Raw genomic sequence first — 25,827 nt, 5'->3', positions numbered from 1 at the left:
AAAGCAGCAGGTCAGTTTAGAATCTTGAGATATTTTAGCCCACCACATTTTAAGCTAACTTGATAACAGGTGTGGTTTCAAACTATTTTGTAAAATTTTATGTGTATTTCCTGGGAGGATGGGAATGGGGAGCTGAATGCTCTTTATCTGGGCAGCTCTTTATCTGACAAGTCTCAAATGTACAGGCAAGGAATCCTGGCTCTTTAAGGAAACAGGAGAAAACGTTATTCAGAGCTGGGAAGTGTCACCACATGTCTGCTTTTGTTTTTAAAGGAAATATATGAATTTATGAATAATAATCTTTTTTTTCTTTTAAAGTGCTAAGAGTATTAGAAAGTCAAATGTTACTATTAGCAATTATAAATCTGGATTTGATTTGATTTAAGCCAAAATCTGTCCTGAAGGAAATAAGAATGGGGTCTGAGTGCTGTCTTATACCAGTATTATTATGGTGAATTACAACCTACCATGAAAAGACATTTATTATTTGGCATTAAAAAATTTATTTAGCTGTATGGCCCCAAGAAAGTTCTGTTCACCTCAGTTTACTGTTCTGTAAGGGGATGATATTAGGACCCACCTCCCAGGTTTGTTGTGAGGATCAAATGATTTTAAAGTGTTTGGCATAGGGCAAATGCTATCTGAATGTTAACTGTTTATTATCTCTTTAATTAGATGCAATTGCTTCATACTTGATAACTTTATATAGGTTTTTAGATATGATCAGTATACAATGCCAATGTTGATGAGATGAATGATTTTCTGTGTAAGGTAATTTGGAAGAGCATTCAACTAAATTAAGGTCACTTGATTGGTAATGGGTTTGTTTCAAGTTTCAATTATAATATTTTTAAGGATATTGTTATATTTCTAAATTTTCTTATATTGTGTAATTTGGTAAACAGTTGTATCAGATATATTGTTAGAAAAGCAATTTCTCTTATAGTCTAGATGTTAGATTAAGAATTGTACTGTCAAAAAAAAATGAATGGGGTAGGAAGCTGTTAGGTCATTCTAGCAATCCTACTCACCACGTTTTGGTAATATTCCGGAGTACTGTAGAAGTGTATGCAAACTAATTAAGAATCACCAACTCTAAGATCGCACTCAAGCCACAGGACTGCATCTGATGTTTCCAGAGGAACAGAAGGATTCACATCTATGAATTTTATTTTGTTTTTCTTTTTTTCCTTTGTGTCTTTTATCTGTTAAGTTCTGCTTATCAAAGGGGATTTCTTCCTTTGATTTTGTCAAATCGTGTGTGTGTGTGTGTGTTCATCTTTCTTTTTTCCTCTTATATCATCTCCCCTCTTAAGTCCCATAGTTAGAAACCCTTGATGAAGTGTTTGTCATATCACTTAGTGATTCATTGGCCACTCCTCTCAAGAATCAAATGGGGGAAAGTGAGAAATGATTATTAATAAACAACATCTTGGGGAGATTCAGAGCCCCACCCCCTTACAAAGTCCTGACTTTTTCGGTTCTTAATGAGTGGGATGGTGAAGCCCTCTCATGGAATCTGGATCTCAGCCTTTCTGTGAATTGAGTGGGATAAATGGAGGTGGGGACTCAGCGCTTAAAGTGTCTCTAAGAGTTTGGCATTGGCTAAATTGTAACTGGAGTAGAAGATTTCCGCGAAATTGTGAGCCTGAATTCCATCAATGAGAGTAAAAGACCAGTAGTGGTGGGGCAGGGGCTTGTTTACGTTGTAGTTTAAGGCTGGGTTTTGCCCTTTGGGCTCCGCCTCTCCCTACCGATCCTCTATCCGTTCAGAGACCGCCCTTTCCCGCGGGATCGTAATAAAGAAGTGTATCTGTTCCTAAATTTGAGAGCCCTCTGATTTTTTAAAATTAATTGCTGGCGGGTGGTCTCACCTCACACAGTTGGGACATTTCTGATGATGAAATTGGACTCACTTTCTCAGTCTTGGCCTCACCCTGGGGAAGCTATTGTATTGTGCTCAAGCTTGGGTAGGGTATGCATTCTTTGAATTGATAGCCTGAAGCTATGGATGGCGTGGTATAGAGATGCTTTCCCTATCCAGGAGATACTCAGCGCTTAATGTAGCCCACCTCCAGTCACGTTGACCAATTAGATTTAATTACTGTTTGATGGATCACCTATTGTTTTGAGAGGTATAAGAGCTGTGAATCTTCTTCCATGATTGTCTTTGGTCTAAGAGGGATAGCGAAACGACCATCCTTTTATTAACGCTGCTGACCTTAGAAATAACCATCTTTTTATTAACCTGCTGACCTTATTAATAAAATGGTTAAGTTACCCGGAAACTATGTCTCAAACTTTTTAATCATCACAAGAGAGAAAAGAGTATCCAGGAGAAGTGGGTGATAAATAGTGCAGAGAGGTCAGGAAGGATGCGGATTGAAAAAAGGCCATGAGATGTGTCAATGAAGAGATCACTGATAACTTTGGAGAGCATTTGTAGTTGACTCGTTAGACCGGAAGCCAGCCTGCAGAGAGTTCAGAAGAGAAAGAAAAGGAAATGTAGGCACTGATTGTAGACAGCTTTCTCAAGACATACCCACAAAAAAGAGGAGAGAGGTGGGATGACAGCAGGGATAGACGGATCAAGTGAGGATTTTTTGAGGGTAGAGGAGATACGGTCTTATTTGCAGGCAGTAGGAAAGTATCTAGTATACAGGGAGCGAATGAAGATAAGTGAGAAGACAGGATGAATTAGGATTTCCTGTGTCTGTCTGTCTGTATGTATAGGGGTTTGCCTTGATGAGAAGGGCCATCTCTTCTGTGAGACTGGGGTGGAGGAGATAGTGGGGGAAGGTATCTGAGTGATGTGAAATGAGGAACAGTGGAGAAAAGGAGCTCTGCTACTGGCCTGGATTTTTTCAGTGAAATATAAGGCAAGGTTCTCATCTGTGGGAGAGGAAGAGGGAAATGTGGAGGTTTTCGAAAAGGATGAAAAGGTTTGCAAGATCCGCTGTGGTGAGTGGGATAGTGGGTAGATTAGGGAGGTGTAAAAGGATTGTCTTGCCATAGAGAGACCAAATTTGATTTATGTCCAACACCTTTGACATGTATATATATCAAAGTGGATAGTGGAAGTTCTGAAGTGCTGAATACCAGGATGTTTTCTGGAATGAATCTATTTTCCACTGGTTTTAGGTAGAAACTCATTGGCAAAGTAGGCAGAAATCTAGGCCATTGACTGTTATTGTCCCCATGAATTTTAGAATTCCCCAGTCCCCAACATAAAACAAATACTCTTTAAAAAATAGTCATACCATAACAATCATTTTTTTTATTTAAAAATCTTTGGAAAATTAATTTACAATGCTTATTTGCATATTAACCTAAAATCAGCATACAAAGAATTTGCAATCATATATTACTATTTTCAGTCAAGTTCAAGAAGTAACATTAACAGTGCCACAATCATACGAATTGTAAGTATGCTTTTGAAAAATGAACTTGGAAGTTATGTAGGAATTCACAGTTTTTAGCCAAGCCAGTAGAGGGCACTTGTTCTCTGAAAATGTATCATGTGCAGACCTTACACTCCTAGGTAAACACACATATTACAATGGTAAGAATTCCAGCAACAATATATAGACTTTTGTCCCAAGACTTACAAACATCTAATGCTTAATCAACATAATGAGCACATTGATAGACAATTTAAGGAGCATTATGTCAATATCTGTCCCTAAGTAGAAAATTTAAAACTCAAAAAATTAGTCCTGGTCAAGTATGGTCTGGATGATGTTTAGAAATCTACAATGAGATAGAATGCCTTGGACCATGTTCATCTTTAACTCTTTTAAATTAGAAGAAAATTTAAAAGATTTGACTTAGCTACAAACACTCTAAAAAGATTAAACTAGAATTGTAGCAAACCCCATTATTTTTAAGAAACAGGGTTTACAAAGCACTAAAACCTGTAGGACAGTAATGGCTTAATTTCTAGAGAGCTAAATTCAATGCTTCCCCACAGGGCTTTATTACTTTGATTATGGTCTAAGAATTGATCAATACAAATATTTTTAAAAATAAAAATGCATGGTACTCATAAGATTTTTATTTTGTTATTATTTTGTTTTATACTACTACAGAACACCAACTTTTCCTCCTGTATTCCTTTATAGTTTCCTCTACTCTAAAATATCCCCCTTTTCCCATTAGTGTATTGGAGATAATGTTTCTTCTTGAGAAAAGAAAAGCATTCTGTGTAATTCTTCTTATAAGACATGGGAGTAATTTTACTTTGCTCTAAATTTAGGTATTACTAGTCAAGATGAAATGTGAAAGAAATCCTTTAGCAATTCTTTTTTAACAGTTACTACTGCCACCACTTATCACTCTAAGAGCATCCTATGACCTTAGATCATTTGATTAGTAGGGATTTTGAATGGATACTCTCTAGAAATAGAGAAGTTTTAGATTTTTTTTTTTGGTATTGAAGCACAGAACTACTTACTCCTAAATTATTTTCCAGGGCCTTGGAAATGCTAATTAACTGAATTCTTTTCTTCAATGAATTTCAATTTTTTTATTTTGCTGAGTTTGGTGTACAAGTCCAGTTATTCTGATGACTGAGTGAATGCACTGAGGTATTCAATGTCATTAATTCCAAGATCTTGTACCTATCAGGAAGGTGGAGTTGAGAAGAAGAGAACAGGAGAAGCTATCAGGGAAGGGAAAGGCAAGCCCAAAAAGTTTACAATTAGGTGGAACTATGCTTAATTTCCAGTCAACTGTACTTGGGAGTCTCCAAGTCCCTCACTTTTCAGAAAAGATCTGTAAGGTGGCTAAGGGGGAGAATGGCTTCTTTTCAGATAGATAAACCAAAGCGTATTTCCTGCTATGACAAATGAAAATTCCACTACTTCTTTGGAAAGAAGATAACGATGAGCTTTGAACAGAGGAATGCTGAACCAAAGGGTTGATGCACAGATCAAGGATGCTTAAGGCCACATGTGAATAGCAATTTGGTTTGTAGAAAATGGGCGTAAGCCATTCTGAGTTTTCAAAGCTAAGTCACATGCTACAAGGAGATGTTTGATGGCAAAACGAGGACAAAATGATATTATGTCCTGCCTTAGTATAAGCTCCTAACAATCAAAAGGCTCCTGCAAGGCACCTGGAAAAATCTCTGCAGCATTCTGGATATCCTCAAACCAAATAAATACCAAGGCTAAGCTGAGTATACAATTTTGGTCCTATTTCCAGCAGTGAAGGTGGAGATTCAGTAGTATATCGTAAAGAGAACAGACCTTTAGGTCTAAAGATGGAGTTAAGATCTTTTGATCATTTACTCTGATGTCATAGAATAATGTAAACATTTTAAGAAGAATTTAAGGACTTGGTTAGGACAGTTACCCTTCAGTCAGTTTCAACCATGAGCAACTTTGTATCTCCACAGCCCTGACACATCTGTCAGAGATACTTAATGAATCAAAGTGTCAGCATTGAACTCTGGGTCTTTGGACTTCCACTTTTAGAGATGGAAGGAATCTTTGAAATCATCTTGTCGAACCACCTCCACTCCTTTCTCATTTTGCAAACGAGGAAATTGGACCTCGGAGACATGAAGTCTCATGGTGACTCAGCAAAGTTTGTGGTAGAGGTCAGGTCTCTGAGTTATCAGTCCTAGAACATCAGGGTATGGTCACAAACCATTTGGGGCAAGTTGTACTCAGATCAAGATTTAAAAGTGCTTGAATGACTCTTGGAAATTATATTCAAGGGTGTGAAATAACAACTGTGGATATGGAAAGGATGGGTAGGAGATCAAAAGAAAGCAGTCAGGCAACCAAGACCAAGTGGAAGATTGAGGAATAATTCCATTTGAATTTTGTTTTTTTCTCCTGTACCTCAATGTGATTTTCCAATGGTATTGTAGTTTTCCTAATCTACCTGGGAAAATCTTTAATATTACAAACTAGAGAATGAAAAGAAAAAAACTCTAAAAGTGCTTCTTTTGGTATGTCTCTTATCATATTATAATTGCCACTCTGATTTTCTGTGTATACGTATCTTGTCTTCCTAAATTGGTTGTAAACTCATCAAGGATAGGAACTATCTTATTTATCTTTCCACTTCTTTTAGGACTTATCTACAGTGATTTGCACATAATAACAGCTATATAAATATTGTTGAATTGGGAAAAGGAGGAGTTTGTTTCAAATCTCATAGCAGCTAGACTAAATTATACTAAGGTGGAGATCTTCCAGGCTCTTTCCTCACCTCTTCAACCCCACACCCTCAACCTTAGGTATCCGAGGAAATTATGCCCTCTTTTGTTTCTTTCCTGTTTTACCCAACTTCCGGAAGCAAAACAAGCAGCTTTTGACAACTATGAAGACAACGGTTGCCACACAAGCAAGTAGGAAGCCAATCACATCCAAGGAATGGTACTGGTACCAGGTAAGGTCATGGGCGGCAGGTCTAAGGTGCTTAGCACCTTTGTGACGCATCACAAATTCAATCCAGAAGACAGCTCGGTCTAGAGGTTTCACGGGTTGGTCATGGTGAATTCTTGATAATCTCATAGCATTCTCTTTGTATCTGAAAGGGAAACACATACATAAAGCAAAAGAGAGTAAGTCACTTTTCCCCCCTTAGAATATCTACAAAAGGGTCACCCAGCAGATAGTCCTATGGAACTGGTCAAGGATGTGAGCATCTTCCTAATCTGTCTGATTCTAGCCACATGGTTATCCTTTATTAAAAAGAAACAAGAGAGATGAACTATAAGCCATGTCACTTACTATCTGACACTGAAAGAATTTATTCTTCTCTTCTCCTTCATCAAATGTTGCAAAACAGACAACAGTATTCTTGGTATTTATTGATGAAGTTTTTTCCTAGGCCATCTGTTTTACGAATCATATGTGAACAATCATCACGAGCAGAGAACTGGCCAATTTTCTTTTCTAATCATATGGGAACCATTATGAGGGTTAAGAGGGCCAGACAACAGAGGAACAGTTTCATCCCTGCACTAGTAGCCACAAAATATCCAAAGACCTAACAGGACTCTTCTTTTGGGTTGAGTAGATCGTCTGTGCATGATATATATGGAAAGATATGAATAGAAGGCTGAGAAGCACTTAATGTTGTGAGTTACACTTTTGAAGGGTCATGGCTTCAATGAAGTACTGAAGCAGCTATGATATTTGGAAACTTTTGTTCCAAAGGGTAGTTTAAAAAAATTTCTGACCCACTAATATTTTCATTAATTCAATTTACCAAACACTTATTAAGTGACTATTATGTATAATGTTCTATAAACATCTTACAGAGAGATTCTGTAGAGGGAAATAGGTGGCCAAATGTAATAGCTGCCTTTTAGATATCACATCGCTTCACTGAAATGAGCTCCTTTAAGCCAGGCACAGCAGGGCACACCTGTAGTCCCTGCTACTTGAGAGGCTTAGGCTGGTGGATCATTTGAGTTTGGGAATTCTGAGCTACAAGAGGGTTAAAGCCAATCAGGTATATGCATTAAGTTTTCAAGGAAATCAAGCCCTCTTTTGTTTCTTTCCTGTTTTTCCCAGCTTCTGGCAGCAAAACAGACACCATTTAGCAACTATGAAGACAACAGTTACCACATAAGCAAGTAGGAAGCCCATCATGTCCAAGGAATGAGATGATGGGTGGCATGTCTAAGGTGCTTAGCACCTTTGTGACACATCGAAAACTCGATCCAGGTGACAATTCAGTCTGGGGTTTTATGGATTGGTAAGCAACAATATGGTAAGGCCTTGGGAACAAGGGGCCCCCAAGCTGTTTAAGAAGGGCAGAACGGATGGGGCAGCTAGGTAGCCTAGTGAGTAGAGCACCGGCCCTGGGGTCAGGAGTTTAAATCCGGCCTCAGACGCTTGACACACTTCCTAGCTGTGTGACCTTGGGCAAATCACTTAACCCCAATTTCCCTGCTTTCCTCCCTGCAAAAATAACAACAACAACAACAACAAAAAACAAAAAACAAAAAAGAAGGGCAGAACCGGACGAGGGTAGAAATAGATTGTGTCAAAGTTTAATGCTAGCTAGCAAGGGTCTTGATCCTTGAGCAGCCACTACACTTCTAGCTTGAGCAAGATAGGGAGACAGTCTCAAAAAAGGAAAAGAAAGAAAGAAAGAAAAGAAAAAGAAAAGAAATGTTTTAAAAATGTGACATTTAATGAATAGGGTTGTAGGATTATAAATTTAAGGTCCCCCCAAAATCTTAGAGACCATCTAATCCAACCTCCTGAGAGAGGCGAAATGGTGTGTCCCAATGTTATACAGGTAGTTGTCCAGTCTCGGTCACGTCCCACTCTCTGTGATCCCATTTAGGGTTTTCTTGGTAAAGATCCTGGAGTGGTTTGCCAGTTCCTTCTCCAGCTCATTTTACAGATGAGGAAACTGAGGCAAACAGGGTGAAGTTACTTGTCCAGGGTCACACAGCTAGTAAATGTCTGAGGCCAGATTTGAACTCATGAGGATGTCTTCCAGATTCCAGGCCTGGCACTCTACCAAGATTCAGACTGGTCCTTTGACTCCAAATCTAGTGTTTGTGTCACTCTACCAATTCCCAGTACTGGTAGGCAAGGTTATCAATGGTAAGAAAGCAGTGAATTACAATACTCACGAGGGGTCATTGATGACTGTCTTCAAAGCGTTAAGCATATCTGCAGTTGTCATTTTATGAAAGTCCACTTCAACAGCTGCTCCCTTGGCTTTCATGTGAGCGATGTTATCAGGCTGATCAGCAAACATGGGCACACCTATCATGGGAACTCCATGATAGATAGCTTCATAGATTCCATTGGTTCCACCGTGAGTGATAAAAGCCTTGGTTTTGGGGTGACCTAGGATGGAAATGGAAGGGAAAGGGATTAGTTATGACGGATTTAGAAATAGAAGAAGGAATGGACAGTATAAGTCATTGAGACAGCGATGTTAATGTATGAATTGGAATAAAAATGGGATCACTTGGAACCTTGAATATGTTAGGAAAGAACATGAGATAGTGTCTACATGTTGATCTCTGGCTACAGTTACTAGCAGTAAGCAAAGGAACTGAAGATGGCCCACGAAAAATCTTACATTGCACCATTGGATTAATGTTTAAAGAATGTGCACAGAAAGAGCTAGAGAGGAGAGCCCCCAAACAATGTCACTTCTTTTTCAGGAATTTGCCTGTTAGACTATTTCTATGGAAACCCACTCACCTCCATTTCTCTGATTACAAGAATAACACACAAAGCAGGCCACTTTCAACTTTCTCTCACTTTAATCAACTTAATTCTTAGTTGTCATTTCAAACCTAAGTAAGTTGCCAAGTTGAGACTTTACCAGATCTGTTTCCTCACTTTTTTTGTGAACCTCTCATAATTTATCTCTCCCCCTTTCTCCCCACACCAGCACAATTTGAGAAGGCTGAAAATGTTGAAAGAATCCATAGATTTAATCCTTAGAGTAATTTTCTAGAAAGAATTGAGCCTCCCATTACAGAGGCTCTTAATCTTTTTTGTGTCATGGATCCCTTTGGCAGTCTAGTTAAATCTATGGCCTCCTTATCAGAATGACATTTTTAAAAGCATAAAATATCAGATAGAGGATTACAAAAGAAACCAGTTATATTTAATTACAATTATCAAATATTAAAAATAAACATGTTAAAGGTCCTTTAGCTCTTTACCAAAATGTTCTACCATTTTGACCTGTCCATAGGATCACAGATTTAGAACTGGAAGGGATCTCAGAACTCACATAGTCCAACTCTTTTATTTTACACATGAAGAAGATGTGGCCCAAAAAACTTAAATGACTTATGAAGGTCAAAATCTAGTTCCTAGGAAGCCAGGATTTGAACCCAGATCCCTTAATCCCAAATCTGGTATACTTTCCCCTGTGCCATGCTGCCTTTAGTGTAGGAGAGCCTGGCACCAGACCTACTGATGGTTTAGTGATTCAATCAATTCCAATAATTATCATCATTTATGTTGTCGGCTTTCAGAAATACAAGCATCTTTTGGGGACCCTTTTCCCCCTTAGTAAGAGGAAGGAAACACTTGGGAAATGCTAGCTGAGTCTTATAATTACTTGCATCTAATTTGCTATTTTCTGTCGGCCTGCTCAATTATTTCAATTCTTTTAGAGTGCCTTGGGCTTTTGAGGTGTCACTGATAACTTTGATCAATAATGAATATAGAACTTAATTCATTCAGGATCTCTCATAATGCTTTAAATCAATGCTCTGTCCTTGAATTAATCTAGGTATAATATCAAAGACCTATGATTTCTTAGGTGCAATAATTTCTTCCACCAAAGCAGATAATAACCTTTTTTATTGCTTAGCTATAAAGTTGCTTAAGGCTTATAGTGGTAAGTCACTAGTCCAGAGACACAAAACTAATAAGTGTCAGAGACCAAATTTGAACCTAGGTATCCCAAATTCCAAATCTCTTCATTATACATGACCTTTTCTCTCAAGGTCTCTTATTAATTGGAAATATTTCATAAAATAAACCACTTAATTTCTTGGCATGGAGAATTTTCATCAATACTTCACTTGGAAAAATGTTCCAGTACTGACAATGAGGTTTGTATAACAGATGGACAACTCTCTCTCTGTCTCGCTCTCTCTTCTTTTTCTCCCCGCTCCGCCCCCCCCCCACCACCACAAAGTAAGAGAACCAAGAAGATAAGATTTAATTTTGTACACAAATTTTCAAAAATTTCAATATTTCTAATCCATAGTCTCACCAAGAAGATCATTCTGGGGAATCCAGTTATAGGTTCTGGTATTTGAACCTAATGTGGCTGGCGGCTTTCCTTCGTATCGCCATAGAACCTTTCAAAATAAAAGGAAAAAAATGGTAATGTGAGTAGAATCATAAAACCCTAAAATCAGAAGGACCTTTAATGAGAATCTAGTTCAACCCTCTTGTTTTATAATTGAAGAAAATGAGGCCCAGAGAAAGTAGGTGATGGGTACTTTTTTTTTTTGCCTTTTTTTTGGGAGGGGGGAAGGCAAGGCATTTGGGGTTAAGTGACTTGCCCAAGGTCACACAGCTAGTAAGTGTCAAGTGTCTGAGGTTGGATTTGAACACAGGTCCTCCTCACTCCAGGGCTGGTGCTCTATTCAATGTGCCACCCAGCCACCCCAATGAGTATTTTTAAAGCATTAAATAGAAATGCTAATTTGTATCTATCCTTTTAAAGAACTTTCATAAACATCCTATTATGAAAGTTGTTTTTGTCACTCCCATTCCCATTTAATAGATGAGAAAACTGTAATAACAGATGGGTGGGGAACCAACACAGAATTTAAGGCATACTCCTAGAGTCAATTGAAAGAACTGGATTAGCATATACAGTACAAATATTAAATTTATAGAAATGCATTCTGTGGGCCATCCTAGCTCTCAATTTTAAAATTCAGCATTGCTTAGGAAATGAATTTACTTTAACTTTTGTTGAGAAAAGCTTACTTATATTCACTTTCTTCAGGGAATGTTTTGTTAACCATATCCAATTCAGCAAGCATGTTATATATGTGCAAAACACCATTTAGGTGCTGTTGAACGCAAAGGAAAAACAGTCTCTGGCCCTAAGGAGCCTACAGAAATCTACTGGTGGATGCAAAACACATCCAAATAAGTAAAAACAAGGAATTAGAGAAGGCAAAAAGAACACTTTACTAGGGGGAATTAGGGGAGGCTTCACAGAGGAGGCAGTTCCTGAACTGAGCCTTTAAAGGAGACAAGGATCCAAAAAGGAGATGATGAAAAGGGCCAGGAGATGGCTTGTCTGAAGTTGGGAAGTAGCAAGACAGAATTCCAAGTTCAGAGAAAAGCTAGAAATTTAATTTGGAATTTAGCAGTGGGAAGGTAGAAAAGTAGGTTGGAGCTAAATCACGGATAGCTTTAAATGGCAGGCTGAAACGTTGGCATTTTATCTTAGAGACAACAGGAAGCCAGTGAAGAATTTTAAGCAGCAGAGTGACATCATCAGAAATAGGCTTTAGGAAGATTATTTTGTTAGCTGTGTGGACGATGAATTGAAGAGAGTTAAAATGAAAACAAGAAAAGTATAGAGATACAATGTGGTACAACGGAAAGAATGTTGAACTCAAGCTAGTCAAATACTAGCTCTGACACTAGTTGTATGACTGGGCAAGTCTGACTCATTTTATTCTTCTATGAAATGGGAGTGATATTTGCACCATCTACTGCAGTGGGAAATACTGGAATGAAATTCATTCTTTGTAGAAGGATAAGATAACTTTATTCAGAATTACATCCTATCTGTCTGCCAGTTTCAGGATTATTTTTATAATGTCAAAAGGAATCACAAAGTTCTAGAATCTCAGATTTAGAAGGGACCTGGGTGGCCATTTCATCCAATTTAGTCTGTCTTTTCTCCAACGTACTTGACAATGGTCAGCCCACCGTTGCTTGAAGAACTTGAATTCTTCAACCTACTACCCTCTAAGACAGTTCCCTCCAATTTTGGATAGCTCTAAGTGCTAGTAAAACAAAAGTGTTTTTTTTTATTTTTGGCATCTATTTGCCTTTTTTTGTATCATAGTCCTGTCTTCTGGGATCAGATAGAATGAAGGTATAGCTATGTCATAAGATTGTAGAATTTTAGATCTGGAAAGAATCTTAGAGATCATCTAGTCTAACCCTCAGATTTTACAGAGGAAGAAAATGAGGCCCAGATTCTTAAGATCACTCATGTATTAACTGGCAGAGCCTCGATTCAAATCCAGGAAATCTGAGTCAGAATCCAGGGCTCTTTCCTACCACACTGCCTCCTTCCTACTATTTCTGCCTACCACATTGCCTCCAGGGACTGAGCTTGGAAAGGGAGTTGAGAGGGAAAGACCAGGTGGAAGGTAGTTGACATTGGAGAAAGTAGGCTATTCAGCAATTCCCCACTCAGTTGAATTCTACTACAATGGAAATCTAAAAGGTCAGAAATTCCCAATGGTCAATATAAAGAAATGTAGTAAAAATAAGTTGGAGCCAAATTGTAGACAGCTTTAACCACTGAGTCTGAGTCTGAAGAGGCTGTATTTTATCTTAGAGGCAATAAGGAGCAAGTATTTTGAGCAGGGGAAATTCTATGACACCAAAAATATTGGGATAGTTCCTTTGAGATTTTTGTCATACAATGTAAGCTCACCTGCCTTGTTCATTACCCCAAATAGTCATAGATCCCTGGAATGTTAGAACTGGAGGGGCCCTCATTTTACAGATAGGTTCATTCTATTGATAAGGTCATGTTTCTTTTAAGACATGTCCAGTTTCTATTTTAAAGTCTATGAAGTTTTCATAAATAACTAGATAGAAACAGAGATAGAGAGAGAGATATAATATGTGAGATATAGTTGTGTTGATTGGTTTTGCTGAGCTGCTTTTTCTTTTTTAATCATTGTTACAAGGCACAAATCACTGAGAAGGGGAACAGGATGATATAAAATCAAAGGATATCAATAAAATAATTATGAAAAGAACACATAGGCCATTTTGATTAGGGCAGGATAATATTCAGCACCAAACGATTTTCCATTCCATTGTTGTCTTACAAAGACTTGGGAGCTAAAACACTAATAGAAGTGATGATGATTGATTCTAACACTTTGCATTTGTAGAAATTTTTTAAAAAGTAGATTTTTTTTACATTGCCTACATTTCCTCCCATAACTTTTTCCCTCTGACTTCCACAAAGCCATTTCTTATAAAAAATAAAATTCTTTAAGAAGAAAGAAGAGGGAAAAAAATCAATGAAACCAATTAACACATTGAAAAAAATCTGATGGTATATGCGATACTCCCTGGGCTAAGTGACTTGCCCAGGGTCACATAGTAGTAGTAAGTGTCTGAGGTCCTGACTACAGGTGCAGTGCCCTAGGCACTGTGCCTCCCAGTTGCTCAGGGACAAACAGCATGCATCAGAATAAAGACTTCAGGTCAAGTTATACTGAGTCCAAGTCTTTGGAGCCACTCCAAGTGGCTCTCTAGTTACCCTGCCTCTGTATATAGAGTTTTACAGTATGCTTTCACATACCCTAGAATCTGTAATTATATATAATGGATTTTAATGTTAGGGTACAAAAGCTAGTGAAAACGATCCTTCAGAAATAAAGACAACTAAGCCTTTACATGTTAGTTTCCCTCCATACAGTCCTTTAATTGTAAAACTTACTTCATGAGTTCTAACAAGGTAAATGCTCATTGCTAGTGAAGGAGAGATAACCATAAATCACTGAGGGAAAAAAAAAACCAACAACCCAACAACAGCCCCAAATCCACTTAAGCCAAATCCACTTACAACAACGTCAAAGGAAAATAGCGTACTAGGCATTTTGTCCAGTGAAACAATGTGACTGGTATAAGCGAGCCAAGCATTTTGTTGCGTGCCAGAAGGTATTACGATGGCAGGAAAGTAGAAAAATGCTCACCAGCATCACTCAGGCCTTTTAAGTCTTTCCCTAAGTTGATTTGCATGCAAACTAGGGTCATTATGAGTGCTAAGAAGAAATTCCATGGCTTTACAATTTCTTTGCAATTTTACTAAGTAGAGTCCCCAGAATGATTTTAAATGATATAGACTTTTGATTAGGGATTTCAAGGAATTTTCTGACCATAATACTAATGATAGTTAAACTGAGGAAGTACCTCATCAGTCTCCTTGCTCTCCCAGCCCCCTTTATACTCTACCTGCCATCTCCCTTTATCTTCTTTCTTGTCACTCAAACCTTCTCCCCATTCACCCATACTTCTCCATTCTCCTCATCCATGATCTTTGTTTCCTCTTCCTTGCTACCCCATCCTAGAGTACTGAGATTAGAATCAAAGGACCTGGGTTCAAATTCTCACTCAGTTGCTCATTTCCTATATAACTTTGGGTTAGTCATGTCCTCTCTCTCATTTTTTGTTTCTTCATCTGTAAAGTGAGGGGGTTGGACTAAATAAGACCTCTTTTTAAGGTCTCTTCCAGCTCTAAGTCTATGATCTATGATCTTTCCTTTGTTCTCCTTGCACCTTCAGTCTTTGCCCTGCTTCTCTGGTTTCTTCCCTCCTCTGCCCAGACTCTTCCTTCATCTTCTCGCCTCCTCCAGTCTCTCTTTGCTTACCTGGCCTTCTCACTACTTTCTTGTTCTCCTCCAGGACCCTCTAATCTGCTTCTCTTTCCTGAGTCCTGTTCAATGTTCCTCTTTCTTCTCCTTGTTCCCCTGTTCTTTCTCTGTTCCTCTTGCTTGCTCTGTTGTTCCACATTCCTTTTATGTTCCCTGCCACCCCCACTGCTCTTTCCATTGAGATCCCAATCACCAACACTTGAGATTTCTTCTCCGTCTTTATGGACTTGGACCTCTCTGTGCCATTATACACACTAGTGGCCATGCCCAGTTTCTGCATTCTGTACTCACCCTTGGCATCAGGAGCATCAATCTGCTAGTTATGTGACCCTGAGTTACCTGTTCTCCCTAATCTCAGTGCCTTCCTTCTGAGATTATCCACAATTTATTTTATTTATTTAGGTAGCAGCTAGGTGGCACACTGGCTACAGCTCTGGGCTTGGAATCAGGAAGACTCATCTTGATGAGTTCAAATCTGGCCTCAGACACTTACTAACCATGTGACCCTGGGCAAGTCACCTAACCTTCCTTTTCTGTACAATGAGCTGGAGAAGGAAATGGCAAACCTGTATCTTTGCCAAGAAAACCCCAAAATGGGCTCACAAAGAGTTGGACACAACTAAAAAAATACATACACACATCATATGTATGTATGTGTATATGTATATATCATGTGTGTGTATGTGTGATCTGGTTTGTACAGAGTCGTTTGAATGTTGTGTTTCCCAATAGACTATGAGTTCCTTGAGCAGGATCTGGGTTTTTTTTTTTTTTTTCATTTCTTTGTGTCCTTAGCAAAGTGCCTGACACATAGTAGGCACCTGGGCAACTTTATTTTATTATAACAAAATAACTGCTGACTGACTGAGGAGAGGAAGGAACAGAGAAGAGTAAATTTTAAAGACAGACTCAAAATCCCTTTAGGACTTTCCCTAGCAAACTAGCTGGCTGAGTGTCACTGACTAAAGTATGAATTAAAAAAAGAATAACCTAATGCTACAAGTTTTTCTTAACTGACAACCCAACAGCTATAATCTACTCAAAGGCCAACAAAGAACAGGTGATGGTGGGAAAGGGGACCCGAGGTTCTGTGCAGAGTCAGAAGAGAACCACAGGGTCTCTCTCTAGTTCACAGCATCATAGATCTAGAGCTAACAGGCTGGTTTATTTTGCAGATGAGGTACCTGTGGCCCAGGGTGTGGAGAGCCAGCTATATCCTGTTTAGGCCTATGAAAGGCAAGGCCATGAAGGATAAGAGGATGAGGCAAGGACCTGCCCTTGCAGCTGCTATCCCCATGGGAAAGAACAGAAATGTTTCAAAATGGCTAGCATTGAGGGAGCTAGTGTTTCATACCAAGGATCAAGGAGATAAAAACCTTTTACTAGGTTAACCCATTACATCATTGTAGTTTTCTGAGAAGTCAGAATGACTCAGCAATTGACCTGTATAAAAGGCTGTAAGTGTCCCCATTAAAATCAGTCTATAGCCAGACTATATGACTTGCCTAGCCCCATGTGTGTGTATGTGTGTTAATTACTTTGCTGCTGGCACCAGGGTGTGGTTAAATGACTTTCCCAAGTCACGGGTGTTAATCAGGGGTGGGGAACGTTTGGCCTTAAGGCCATGTGTGGCCTTCTAAATCCTTAAAAGGTTAAAGGATATGTTCTGTAAAATTTGGATTCAGTCAAAAGGCCATTGTTGATGATTTAGAAAGCCATTATGTGGCCTTAAGGCCAAATGTTCCCCACCCCTGGTGTTAGGAAATGACAGAGAAAGGACTTGACCTCACATCTGAGGACTTGAGGTTCAATGATCTTCCCACCCTGATTGAACTACAATAGAGAATGTTCAACATAGACACAAGACCTAAGAGAACAGTATGGCAATGCCTAGCAGAGAGAGGTGTGATAGAGAGACCAGGGCAGCAAAGAACTCCAGCTCAGTGGAGAAAGAAACTTACCCAATGACATCCTCGGGTGACATCCCAGGCTCTGCCAAGTTGTAGCTATGACTTGCCTCAGCTATTGGCGTAATCTGGCTACACAGGTTCTAACCCTTCATACAGGATAAAGATGCAACAGGATGCTAGCTTTGGATGCAAAGAATCTGGCTTCAGATTCCAGTTCTGCAGCTTGCTGCTTGTGTGGTCTCGGACAAGAAATGTAACGTCTCCAAGTCTAAGTTACTTCATGTGTAAGTAAAATGAAGAGATTCAACCAGATAACTTCTAATGTGCCCTTTAACTCAAAATCGATGTATCCTTTCACTAGTTCCTTATGTATGTGCTCTCCTCACATATTCCCTAGGCATATGCTTCCTATGCGTTTGCTCTGCCATATTTCCCTGATCATTTCAGTTCCCTTCATGAGCTCCATTCCCCACTAGTGATGCAGTCATTTGTGGGAAAGTATACTTCTCGGTAGAGAAGAAAATATTCCTGTCACTTATCTTTCTATGCTATTTAATTAACGGTTTTATTTGCTTTTCTTTTACTTTGAACTATAATGACCTTAGGTTAGTTGACAAAAAAACACATTGGTTAAGGCTCATGAGTCAAAGTTTTCAGCAAATGCTGACCTAGCCAAACAACCCTGGCATATTATATTATGTGTTCAGTAGGACCCATGTGTGGTGGAGGTTTCTGGCACGACATTGAATATGAGAGAATGGAATGTCAGAGTCATGCAAAAGTTAAGTAAATTTATTATTGTTTTCAGTAAAGGGAAACAGTTTCTAAGAACTCTATTAGAAGGAAATGTTTGGTACAAATCTAAGGTATTATTGTAACATCTTAGATTTATGCCAGGGAATGTGAAGTAACAAGAAGAAAGCCCCAGAATGTAGGGAGTAGATTATCTGTGGAAATGAGAAAAGATGACCAGGAATGCCACAGATGAGAAATCCTGGAAGGGCCATCCTCTACACCAGTGGACGGAGCAGTCACACTGATGAGATCACAAATCCATGAATAAATTAAAGTGCAAGTACCAATCGACCAATAAGCATTAATTAAGTTTATCTACTATATGACAGATACTGTGTTACAGATACAAAAAAACAAGAATGAAATCACCCTTTTGCCCAAGAAACCTGCATTTTACCGGGGTGGGGGAAACAGCAAGATCACAAATACATACAGAATTAATATAAAGCAAACAAATACAAATAAATAAAAAGATAGGAAGGGAGGGCAATGGGGGATAACACAGAAAGTGGACTTGAATTGTGTCTGGAAGGAAGAAGGTGAGGAGGAAGCAAGGAAGCAGAGCATTCTAAGCTTGAAGGACAGCCAATGAAAGAACAGAAACAGGAGATGGAGTCTTACATGTTAGGAGCAGAGAAAAGACCAATTTGGCTGGAGTGTAGTGTAAGGGATAGAGGTGGATTATGAAGGGCTTTAAAAATAAAACAGCTTTTAGGGTCAGCTAAGTGGTGTGATGGTTAGAACACCAGCTGTGGAGTCAGATCTATCTGAGTTCAAATCCCACCTTGGACACTTACTAGCTGTGTGACCCTGGGCAAGTCATTTAACCCCAATTGACTCCAAAAAAATTTTTTTTCCTTAGAAAATCTTGCTAAGCAGACCTTCTTTCTAAATTTCAAATAGACCAAGGTAGCAGAAGAAATTTGTCTCCTTTTCTCACCTTCTGTGGAATCTGGGCAAGAGCAGCAGCAATCAGGTTACTCTTTTCCTCCGTCAGGTTTTTGACCATTGACCCAAGAGAAAATACCACAACGCCATGTTCCCCAGAGCTCTGGACAAATTTTTCCATTTCCTGTAAAGAAGAGATTTATCATCTGTCAGATGGAGAACAAGCATAAAAAAATAAAAATGAATCAATTCGACCCAATCAAGCTAGCCAACATTTATGAAGTAACAAGTCTTTATTAAGTATACTCTGTATATTTACCTCTAAAGTCCTCTTCTGATGCCTTATGGGTTCTCAGACTATGCTAGCTTGCTGAAAAGGCTTCAGATAAGGGCCTCATGAGGCCATTCAAACACCTGGCTAACTGTTTGCAGTGGTTCGTTAGCAGGGTTGGCTCCCTTTGGTTATTGGCAATTATCGATGGCCACAGCAATTCAATCAAAGACTGACTGCGTAAGTGTAGAGAAGCTGTTTGCAAAAGGGGCATCTACAGCTCTTTTGGGGTATTGACAAACTACATGAGAAGCATTGTGTGGTGTGCTAGAGATATGAAGCAGGGAAACTCAGAGTTGGAAGGACTTCAGAAGTCACCTAGTTCAGTATGGACCTAAACAGGAATCCTAGCAGAGAAGTCAAGGGCTTATCCAGGTGCTTTTCTCTAAGATGGAAGTTGGGAGTCCAGTGGGCCTGGAGTCAGGAAGTCAGCTTCACACACTTCTTAGCTGTGTGACCCTGGACAAGCCACTTAGCCTCTGTTATGTTTCAGTTTCCTAATCTGTAAAATGGAGATTATATTGACATCTACTTCCCAGGTTTGTTGGGAGGATAAAATTAGATAGTATTTGGAAAGTGCTATATGAATGCTAGTTATTGGTATTAAAAGTCAATGGCTCCTGATCTCAAGGAGCCTATAACCTCAATGGGGAGATAAAAAGATCCCCAAACTCAGACACAAAATGAAACATCTAAGTACAAAGGAGAGTTACAAACAAAGAGCTAGCAGACATCTAAGAAGGGAGAAGTTATTTCTGGTTAGAGGGAATAGGAAGTATTCCATGGAGAGGCAAAACTTGAATCGAATCTTGACACCAATGTATGTGCACACAGCACACCCACACAGTGACTGCCTAAAACTGTAACCTTTAAAGAACAATCACAATAGAATTAAAAACAAGATGGGGCTATAGAGCAGGAGTTTAACCTAGGGTCTATAAAATTGTATTTTAAAAACATATTTTATATTTAAAAATATATTTATATATTAAAATATATTTTATGTATACACATACATATATACACGTACACACATATACAATACATATATGCATATATACATATTTAAATACATATATACATATTTACATGCATATACATACATACATACATACATACATATGTGTGTATATATATATGTATATATACAGAGAAAGAGACGGACTAGTTCTCCCCATGTTGCTAAGGCTAAAAGTACAATGGTAGCTAATAGGCCAATCACACGAGTGTTGAAATTTTGTTTCTAACCTGGACCAATTTGCCCTTCCTTAGGCAGCCCGGTGGCTCCCCCGTATTGGTACCAGACTTATCATGGATGCCAAAAATTCTTGAACTCAGGTGACCCACTAGACTTCAGTTTTCCCTGTAGTAGAGATTACTGGCATGTGCCACCACACCTAGCTAATAACTGTATTTCAACAAAATTGGTTTCTTTGCCACTCTAGAGATTTATTTTCTTCATTTAAAAGCATTCTGAGAGGGGGTCCATTTGCTTCACCAGGCTGCCGAAAGGACTCACAACACAAAAAAAGGTTAATAACTCTTGCTATACTGCACTTTTGTGCAAAGACCTGCAAACTAAAGGGAGTACCCTTTTAAAATTTAAGATAAAAAAAATGAGGGTACCCACCAACTGGGAAACAGCTGAACAAATTATGGTGTATGTGCATATACACATATATATATATACATACATATATATATGAAATGGAATATTGTTATTACATAAGAAATGATGAAGTGGGTGATTTCAGAGAAATTTGGGAAGACTTGTAAAACTGAGGCAGAACAAAGTGAGTCAGGAAAGTAATTTATGTTATAACAACAACCTTGTAAAGACAAAGTATTCTGAGCAATGCACTGACCAACCAGTATTCCAGAGGACAAGCGATTAGATATGCTAACAACCTCCTGCCATAGTTATGGGGGACTCTGGGTACAGATCGAAAGATACAGTTTTTGAACATGACCAAAGTGAGGGATTTGTTTTGCTTGACTATGCATATTTGTTGCAGGGGATTTGTTTTTCTTTTCTTTTTATAGTGGGGGAATAGGGGTTGGAGAGAAGATAGATTTTTGTTCATTTAAAAATATATTTTAAAATATTAAATATTTAATTAAATATTTATAATATAATATAAATAACAAATAAAATATTTTAAAATGTTAAAAATATATTTTAAAAAATTAAAGAAAAATTAAAGAACTCCTCCTATAGTAGAGGAGGGAGACTAAAGTTCATTTGTGGCTCATAAAATTAATCTTGTTTTATAATTTCACTGTGTATATACCTTAAATATACAGAGTGGCAAGGAGTTAAAAGCCACCAGTGATTAGGATGCTAACTTTCTGTTTGCTCTACCCATTCTGTATATAGCTTATAGTTCTCCCTCAGGCAAGGCCAAAATGCCAGGTTTATAGGGCCCTGGGGTGAGTTGCAGAGCCAAATGAACTAGAGTATTGTCAGGATCGTGGTGGAAAGTCTCTATGCATGTAAAGATTTCTCATAGGCAGAGTTCATTTACTTTCATTTCCACGTAAAAAGAATATAGCAGGAATAGCCATTTAGAGAGTTAAGACTTCAGCTTAAGTTCTGCCTTTGATATTTCAGAACCATGTTACCCTGGGTAAATCATTTACCTTATCATCTCTTCTCCTGCAGAACCAACCTTCTATTGCTTTTATTTGTTTTGTGCTTTGAAAAAGTTCATAGATCATTTTTATTGGCAGAGAAAATAGGAGCAAAATTAAAACTAAGCAGTTTTCTTCTCTCTGGTCAGTTATCATTGGCCTATCCACTTCAAGCAGTAGTCCTGTCTCTTTTGGTTAACTCAGAATTCTGGTAACTTCGACTCATTCTGAGTTTTAGCCCTTCTAATACTATTCTTCCATGGATATACTGTCCTTTTATATTTATCCTATTATCCTTTTACCTGCTTTTTTCCACTACCTCTTGTCCATGTCTTTAAAAAAAATAGAGTTGGCTGGTGCATATGCTGCTTTGAATGACTTCCTCTTTTCCTTGATTTCTCACTGGTCCTCACCCACCCATATTCAATTAGTTGCCAAGTCTCATCAATTCTATGATCACAATACATTTTTCATCTGTTCCCTTCTCTACTCTCATAGATCCGCCAATCTAGTTCAGGTCCACATTACCTCCTACCCTAACTACTACAATTGGTGTTCCCTTTTCTAGTCTCTCTCCTCTCTAATTAATCCATTTTCTACAAAAGGAAGTGATATTCCTAAAACAGAGGTTTCATTATGTCATTTTGCTGTTGAAAAAGTGACTTAGTAATTCTTCTAAAAGAAAATGAAAATTTTGTATTTTGATATTCAAAGTGTTTCACAATCTGGCCTCAGTCTGCTGCTCCACAGTTCATTTCTGTCCTTCATGTGCTTTGTAATCTAGCAACTATATACAAAGTCCAAGAGAAAGTGGTTTAAAACTTCAAGAGCACATGTGGCCACAGTTCCTGGAGATCCTTTGGATTTCTGGAGCCCTTCAGATGTTTCCCTTAGATATGGCAGAGGTTTTTGTTTGGTTTTCTCCTGAGCTTTTTGTAGAGCCTTCAATCTCTGTAAAGTCTGTCCATGACTCCCAATGTAGACACTGACATCATTTGTTCTGGCGACCCTGCCAGGTCACTGAAGGGAAGTCTAAAATCCTTTGGACTCTCTGAGGCTCACAAAGTACTTCTCTCTAGCTTAAAATGGTCAAGAGGAGTTCTATGGCAAGGCATTTCTTTCTCTTCAACAGATTACTCCTCAGATGTGGCTCTTCTTCCTCTCTACCACCACTCAAGTCTTGGCTTCTGAACTGGTTTTCTATTTTATAGAAGACCCACGTAGTGTGACCAGGTCTCTGAACAAGTCAAAATTGGTGTAGTGGGTTGAACAATGGGCCTGAAATCAGGAAGACCTAAGTTCAAATCCTGCCTCAGACACTTACTAGCTGTATGATCTTGGGCAAATCACTTAACCCCTGTCTGCCTCAGCTTCCTCATCTATAAAATGGAGATAGCGATAGCACCTGCCTTCCAGGGGTATCGTGAGGTTTAAATGAGCTAATACTTGTAAAACACTTAGCATAGATCCTGGCACATAGCAGATGCTAAATAAATTATTATTTTACCCACGCAGGTGTTTAGGTCTTGTTCACACTTAAAGAACACCTGATAAACGTGTCAGAGTATAGCATCTGATCATTTAGCTTAAGTAAGGATAATTTAAATGTATCAGAGCACGGCATCTCATCACAGTTTAAATGGGGAAGGATGATTTGATTGTTTTATTAACTCAAAGCTTGACTATTACACTTATTTTATTGCTTCTTTTTTAAATATCATAATTCTGATATAATCTTCCCACTTGCCACCTACACCAAAATCCTTTAAAACCTCCCTTGTTAAGAAAAAAAGCAATCAAAAAGGCCCATCTGTCTGCCTTAGCCACATCTAGAATCCAAAACCTTCCCTTCTCTATTTAGGAGAAGGGAGGAATTAAACTTTTATTTTCAATGTTTCCATAACTGTTATGCACACACAATACAAAGAAAATTGGAAATCTATGCCTGAAGGCATATGGTGAGGTAGTGACAAACAAAGATCTCCAGAGTCCCAACTCAGTAGCATTGCCCTTGGGGCATCCGGTGGTACATGGGTAGAATGCTGGGCCTAGAGTCAGGAAGTCTAATGTTCCAACTTGAGCTGAGATGCTTCCTAGCTCTGTCACTTTATCTCTGTCCACTTCAGTTTCCTCCTCTGTAAAATAGGAATAATACTGGCTCCTACCTTCTAGAGGATAAAACGAGATATTATTTGTATCTGGCAGTGTCTGGCACATAGTAGGTACTTAATAAATGTTTGTTATCTCTCTTCCCTCCTTGCCTTTGTGTATAGAAAACACTACATCTTTGTAGGAGATTAAAACTTGGAAAACTACATGATAGGATTACCTCAGGAAGAGGCTTGGCAGGCTTACAGTGGAGTCCTCCAACAAACTCAAAATTTGGCAAGTACGGACGAGGAAATTCAAAATCCCAGTATGTTCGAATCAGCCACATTTCAGCTTTTCCCATAGTTTCACATAATGTAGTAGGTCTTCCTAAGGGAAAAAAGAAAAAAAGAATTAGCTCTGTCATGGACAGCTCCAGGCCAGGGATTCTTAAACCTTGTACATATCATGAACTCCTTTGGCAGTCTGGTAAAATATTGTGTGGATCCCTCCTCAGAAGAATGTTTTTTAAATGCATAAAATAAAATACATACATTAATAAAGGAAACCAATCATTGAAAAAATTGTTATCGAAATTGGGTTAAGAATCCCTGCTCTAAGCTTAATGGAGGATCTTGAGTTCCTAGGAAGGCCTCTGAATTCCTAGGGACTCATGGTGCTCAAAAGAAGCCTTTCTCATGCTTCTTAATGCTAGTGCCTCCCTCTGAGATTATGTTCAATCTATCCTGTATATATACAATTGTTTACCTCTCATGTCTTCCCCATTAAACTGTGAGCTCCTTGAACACCGGGATTGTTTTCCCTTTCTTTGTATCCCTGGACCTTAGCACAGCGCCTGGCATATAACAGACCCTTAATAAATGCTTATTAACTTCACTTGGGAAAAAAGAAAAAAGCAAAGCATGCATCCAAACAATTTTTGTCAGGGTGATATGGCTAATCACTTTTGCTCATTAAGATCATAGAAATCAAGAATATTGCGTAAAAGGTAAGAAAGATTAGCAAGATCCAAACCAATATGTACAGCCCATATAGATATAAATGCACCTCAAACTACTGGGATCATATCAAATCACACATAATTCTGAAATGTCATTGAAGGCCTTCAATTAATTGGCCCTGGTTTAGCCTTCCTAATTCATCTCAAAAATGCTTTCTTTTTCAACCCTCTGTTTCAGCAGGTTCTGTCCCTCTAATGTATTCGCCTCTCCCCTTGTTCTCATCTTCAAGTTTCATTCATGCTATTCTTGCCAACTAGGAATAATGGGGGAAGGAGTCCTCTACAGTATTCTTCAAAATGATTGGCTTCCATGCCAATCAGCTAACTCATGGCTCCTGAATGGCCACCGTACCTTTAGCTTAGGCCACATACATGAAAAGACCCAGTATCAAAATTAAAAAAAAAAACAACCCCCCAATTGTATTTAGATCTTATTTCTATAAACCTGTTTTTCTGCTTTAAATATTCAAACTTAAGCTCATAAAGTATTACTTATAGGGCAATTGCCTATATTTCATACCTACTAAGTCATAACATGAAAGACAAATTCCATTTCTTATCAGCAATAAGTAAAAAAAAGTGTTCTCATAACTTTAAACACCAACCCATTTACCTACAGATTTATAAAAAATTGTGGAGGGGCTGTATACTCCTGACATGTAAACCATTAAGGAACCCCAGGCTTACCTAACACATCACTGTAAAACTGATTCCAATCCTTCACATCAAAATTCTGAAACCAAAAGTCAAAATAAAGGAAGAGAAGCATATTTTTCACCCTCTGCATGAATGTCATCTTGTCAGTCAATTCTGTCAAGACCACAGGCACATAGGATGGGGGGGGGAAGGGAGTCCTCCACAGTATTTTTCATAAGTATTGCCAGTAGTGAACCGCAGAGTATAGACAATAGGTATCCCAAGGATCTCAGCTATGAGCTCACCACAAGGACCAAAAGCATCTGAAACAACAACATCGTATCTGGCTTTCTTCAATGTCTTCATAAGCTTCTTGTTCAAAACAACACTCTCACAAAGGCTGTTTGGTAGC

At 38.5% G+C, this 25,827-nt stretch overlaps 1 protein-coding gene across 15 annotated transcripts in view; it reads right to left on the bottom strand.

Moving 5' to 3' along the window:
• Window positions 1–3,257: 3,257 nt before the first annotated feature.
• The window catches only part of LOC118855502 (UDP-glucuronosyltransferase 2A1-like), a 350,735-nt gene continuing 328,165 nt past the window's right edge, over window positions 3,258–25,827 (bottom strand). For 14 of the 15 annotated variants that reach the window (XM_036765614.1, XM_036765610.1, XM_036765609.1 and 11 more), the window contains 5 exons: window positions 24,000–24,148; window positions 18,761–18,892; window positions 10,732–10,819; window positions 8,612–8,831; window positions 3,258–6,543 (listed from right to left, as the gene is read on the bottom strand). In XM_036765614.1, coding sequence (XP_036621509.1) covers window positions 6,264–6,543; window positions 8,612–8,831; window positions 10,732–10,819; window positions 18,761–18,892; window positions 24,000–24,148 — 869 coding nt within the window. In that variant the 3' untranslated portion in view covers window positions 3,258–6,263. Of the gene's footprint in view, window positions 6,544–8,611; window positions 8,832–10,731; window positions 10,820–18,760; window positions 18,893–23,999; window positions 24,149–25,466; window positions 25,578–25,827 lie in introns of all 15 variants that reach the window. The other variant, XM_036765620.1, reaches the window with a different exon arrangement.

This window comes from Trichosurus vulpecula, chromosome 6, assembly GCF_011100635.1.
Source record: "Trichosurus vulpecula isolate mTriVul1 chromosome 6, mTriVul1.pri, whole genome shotgun sequence".
Lineage (NCBI taxonomy): Eukaryota > Metazoa > Chordata > Mammalia > Diprotodontia > Phalangeridae > Trichosurus > Trichosurus vulpecula.
Note: the sequence above shows the minus strand (reverse complement) of the source record. Positions and strands in the feature narration are given on the sequence as shown.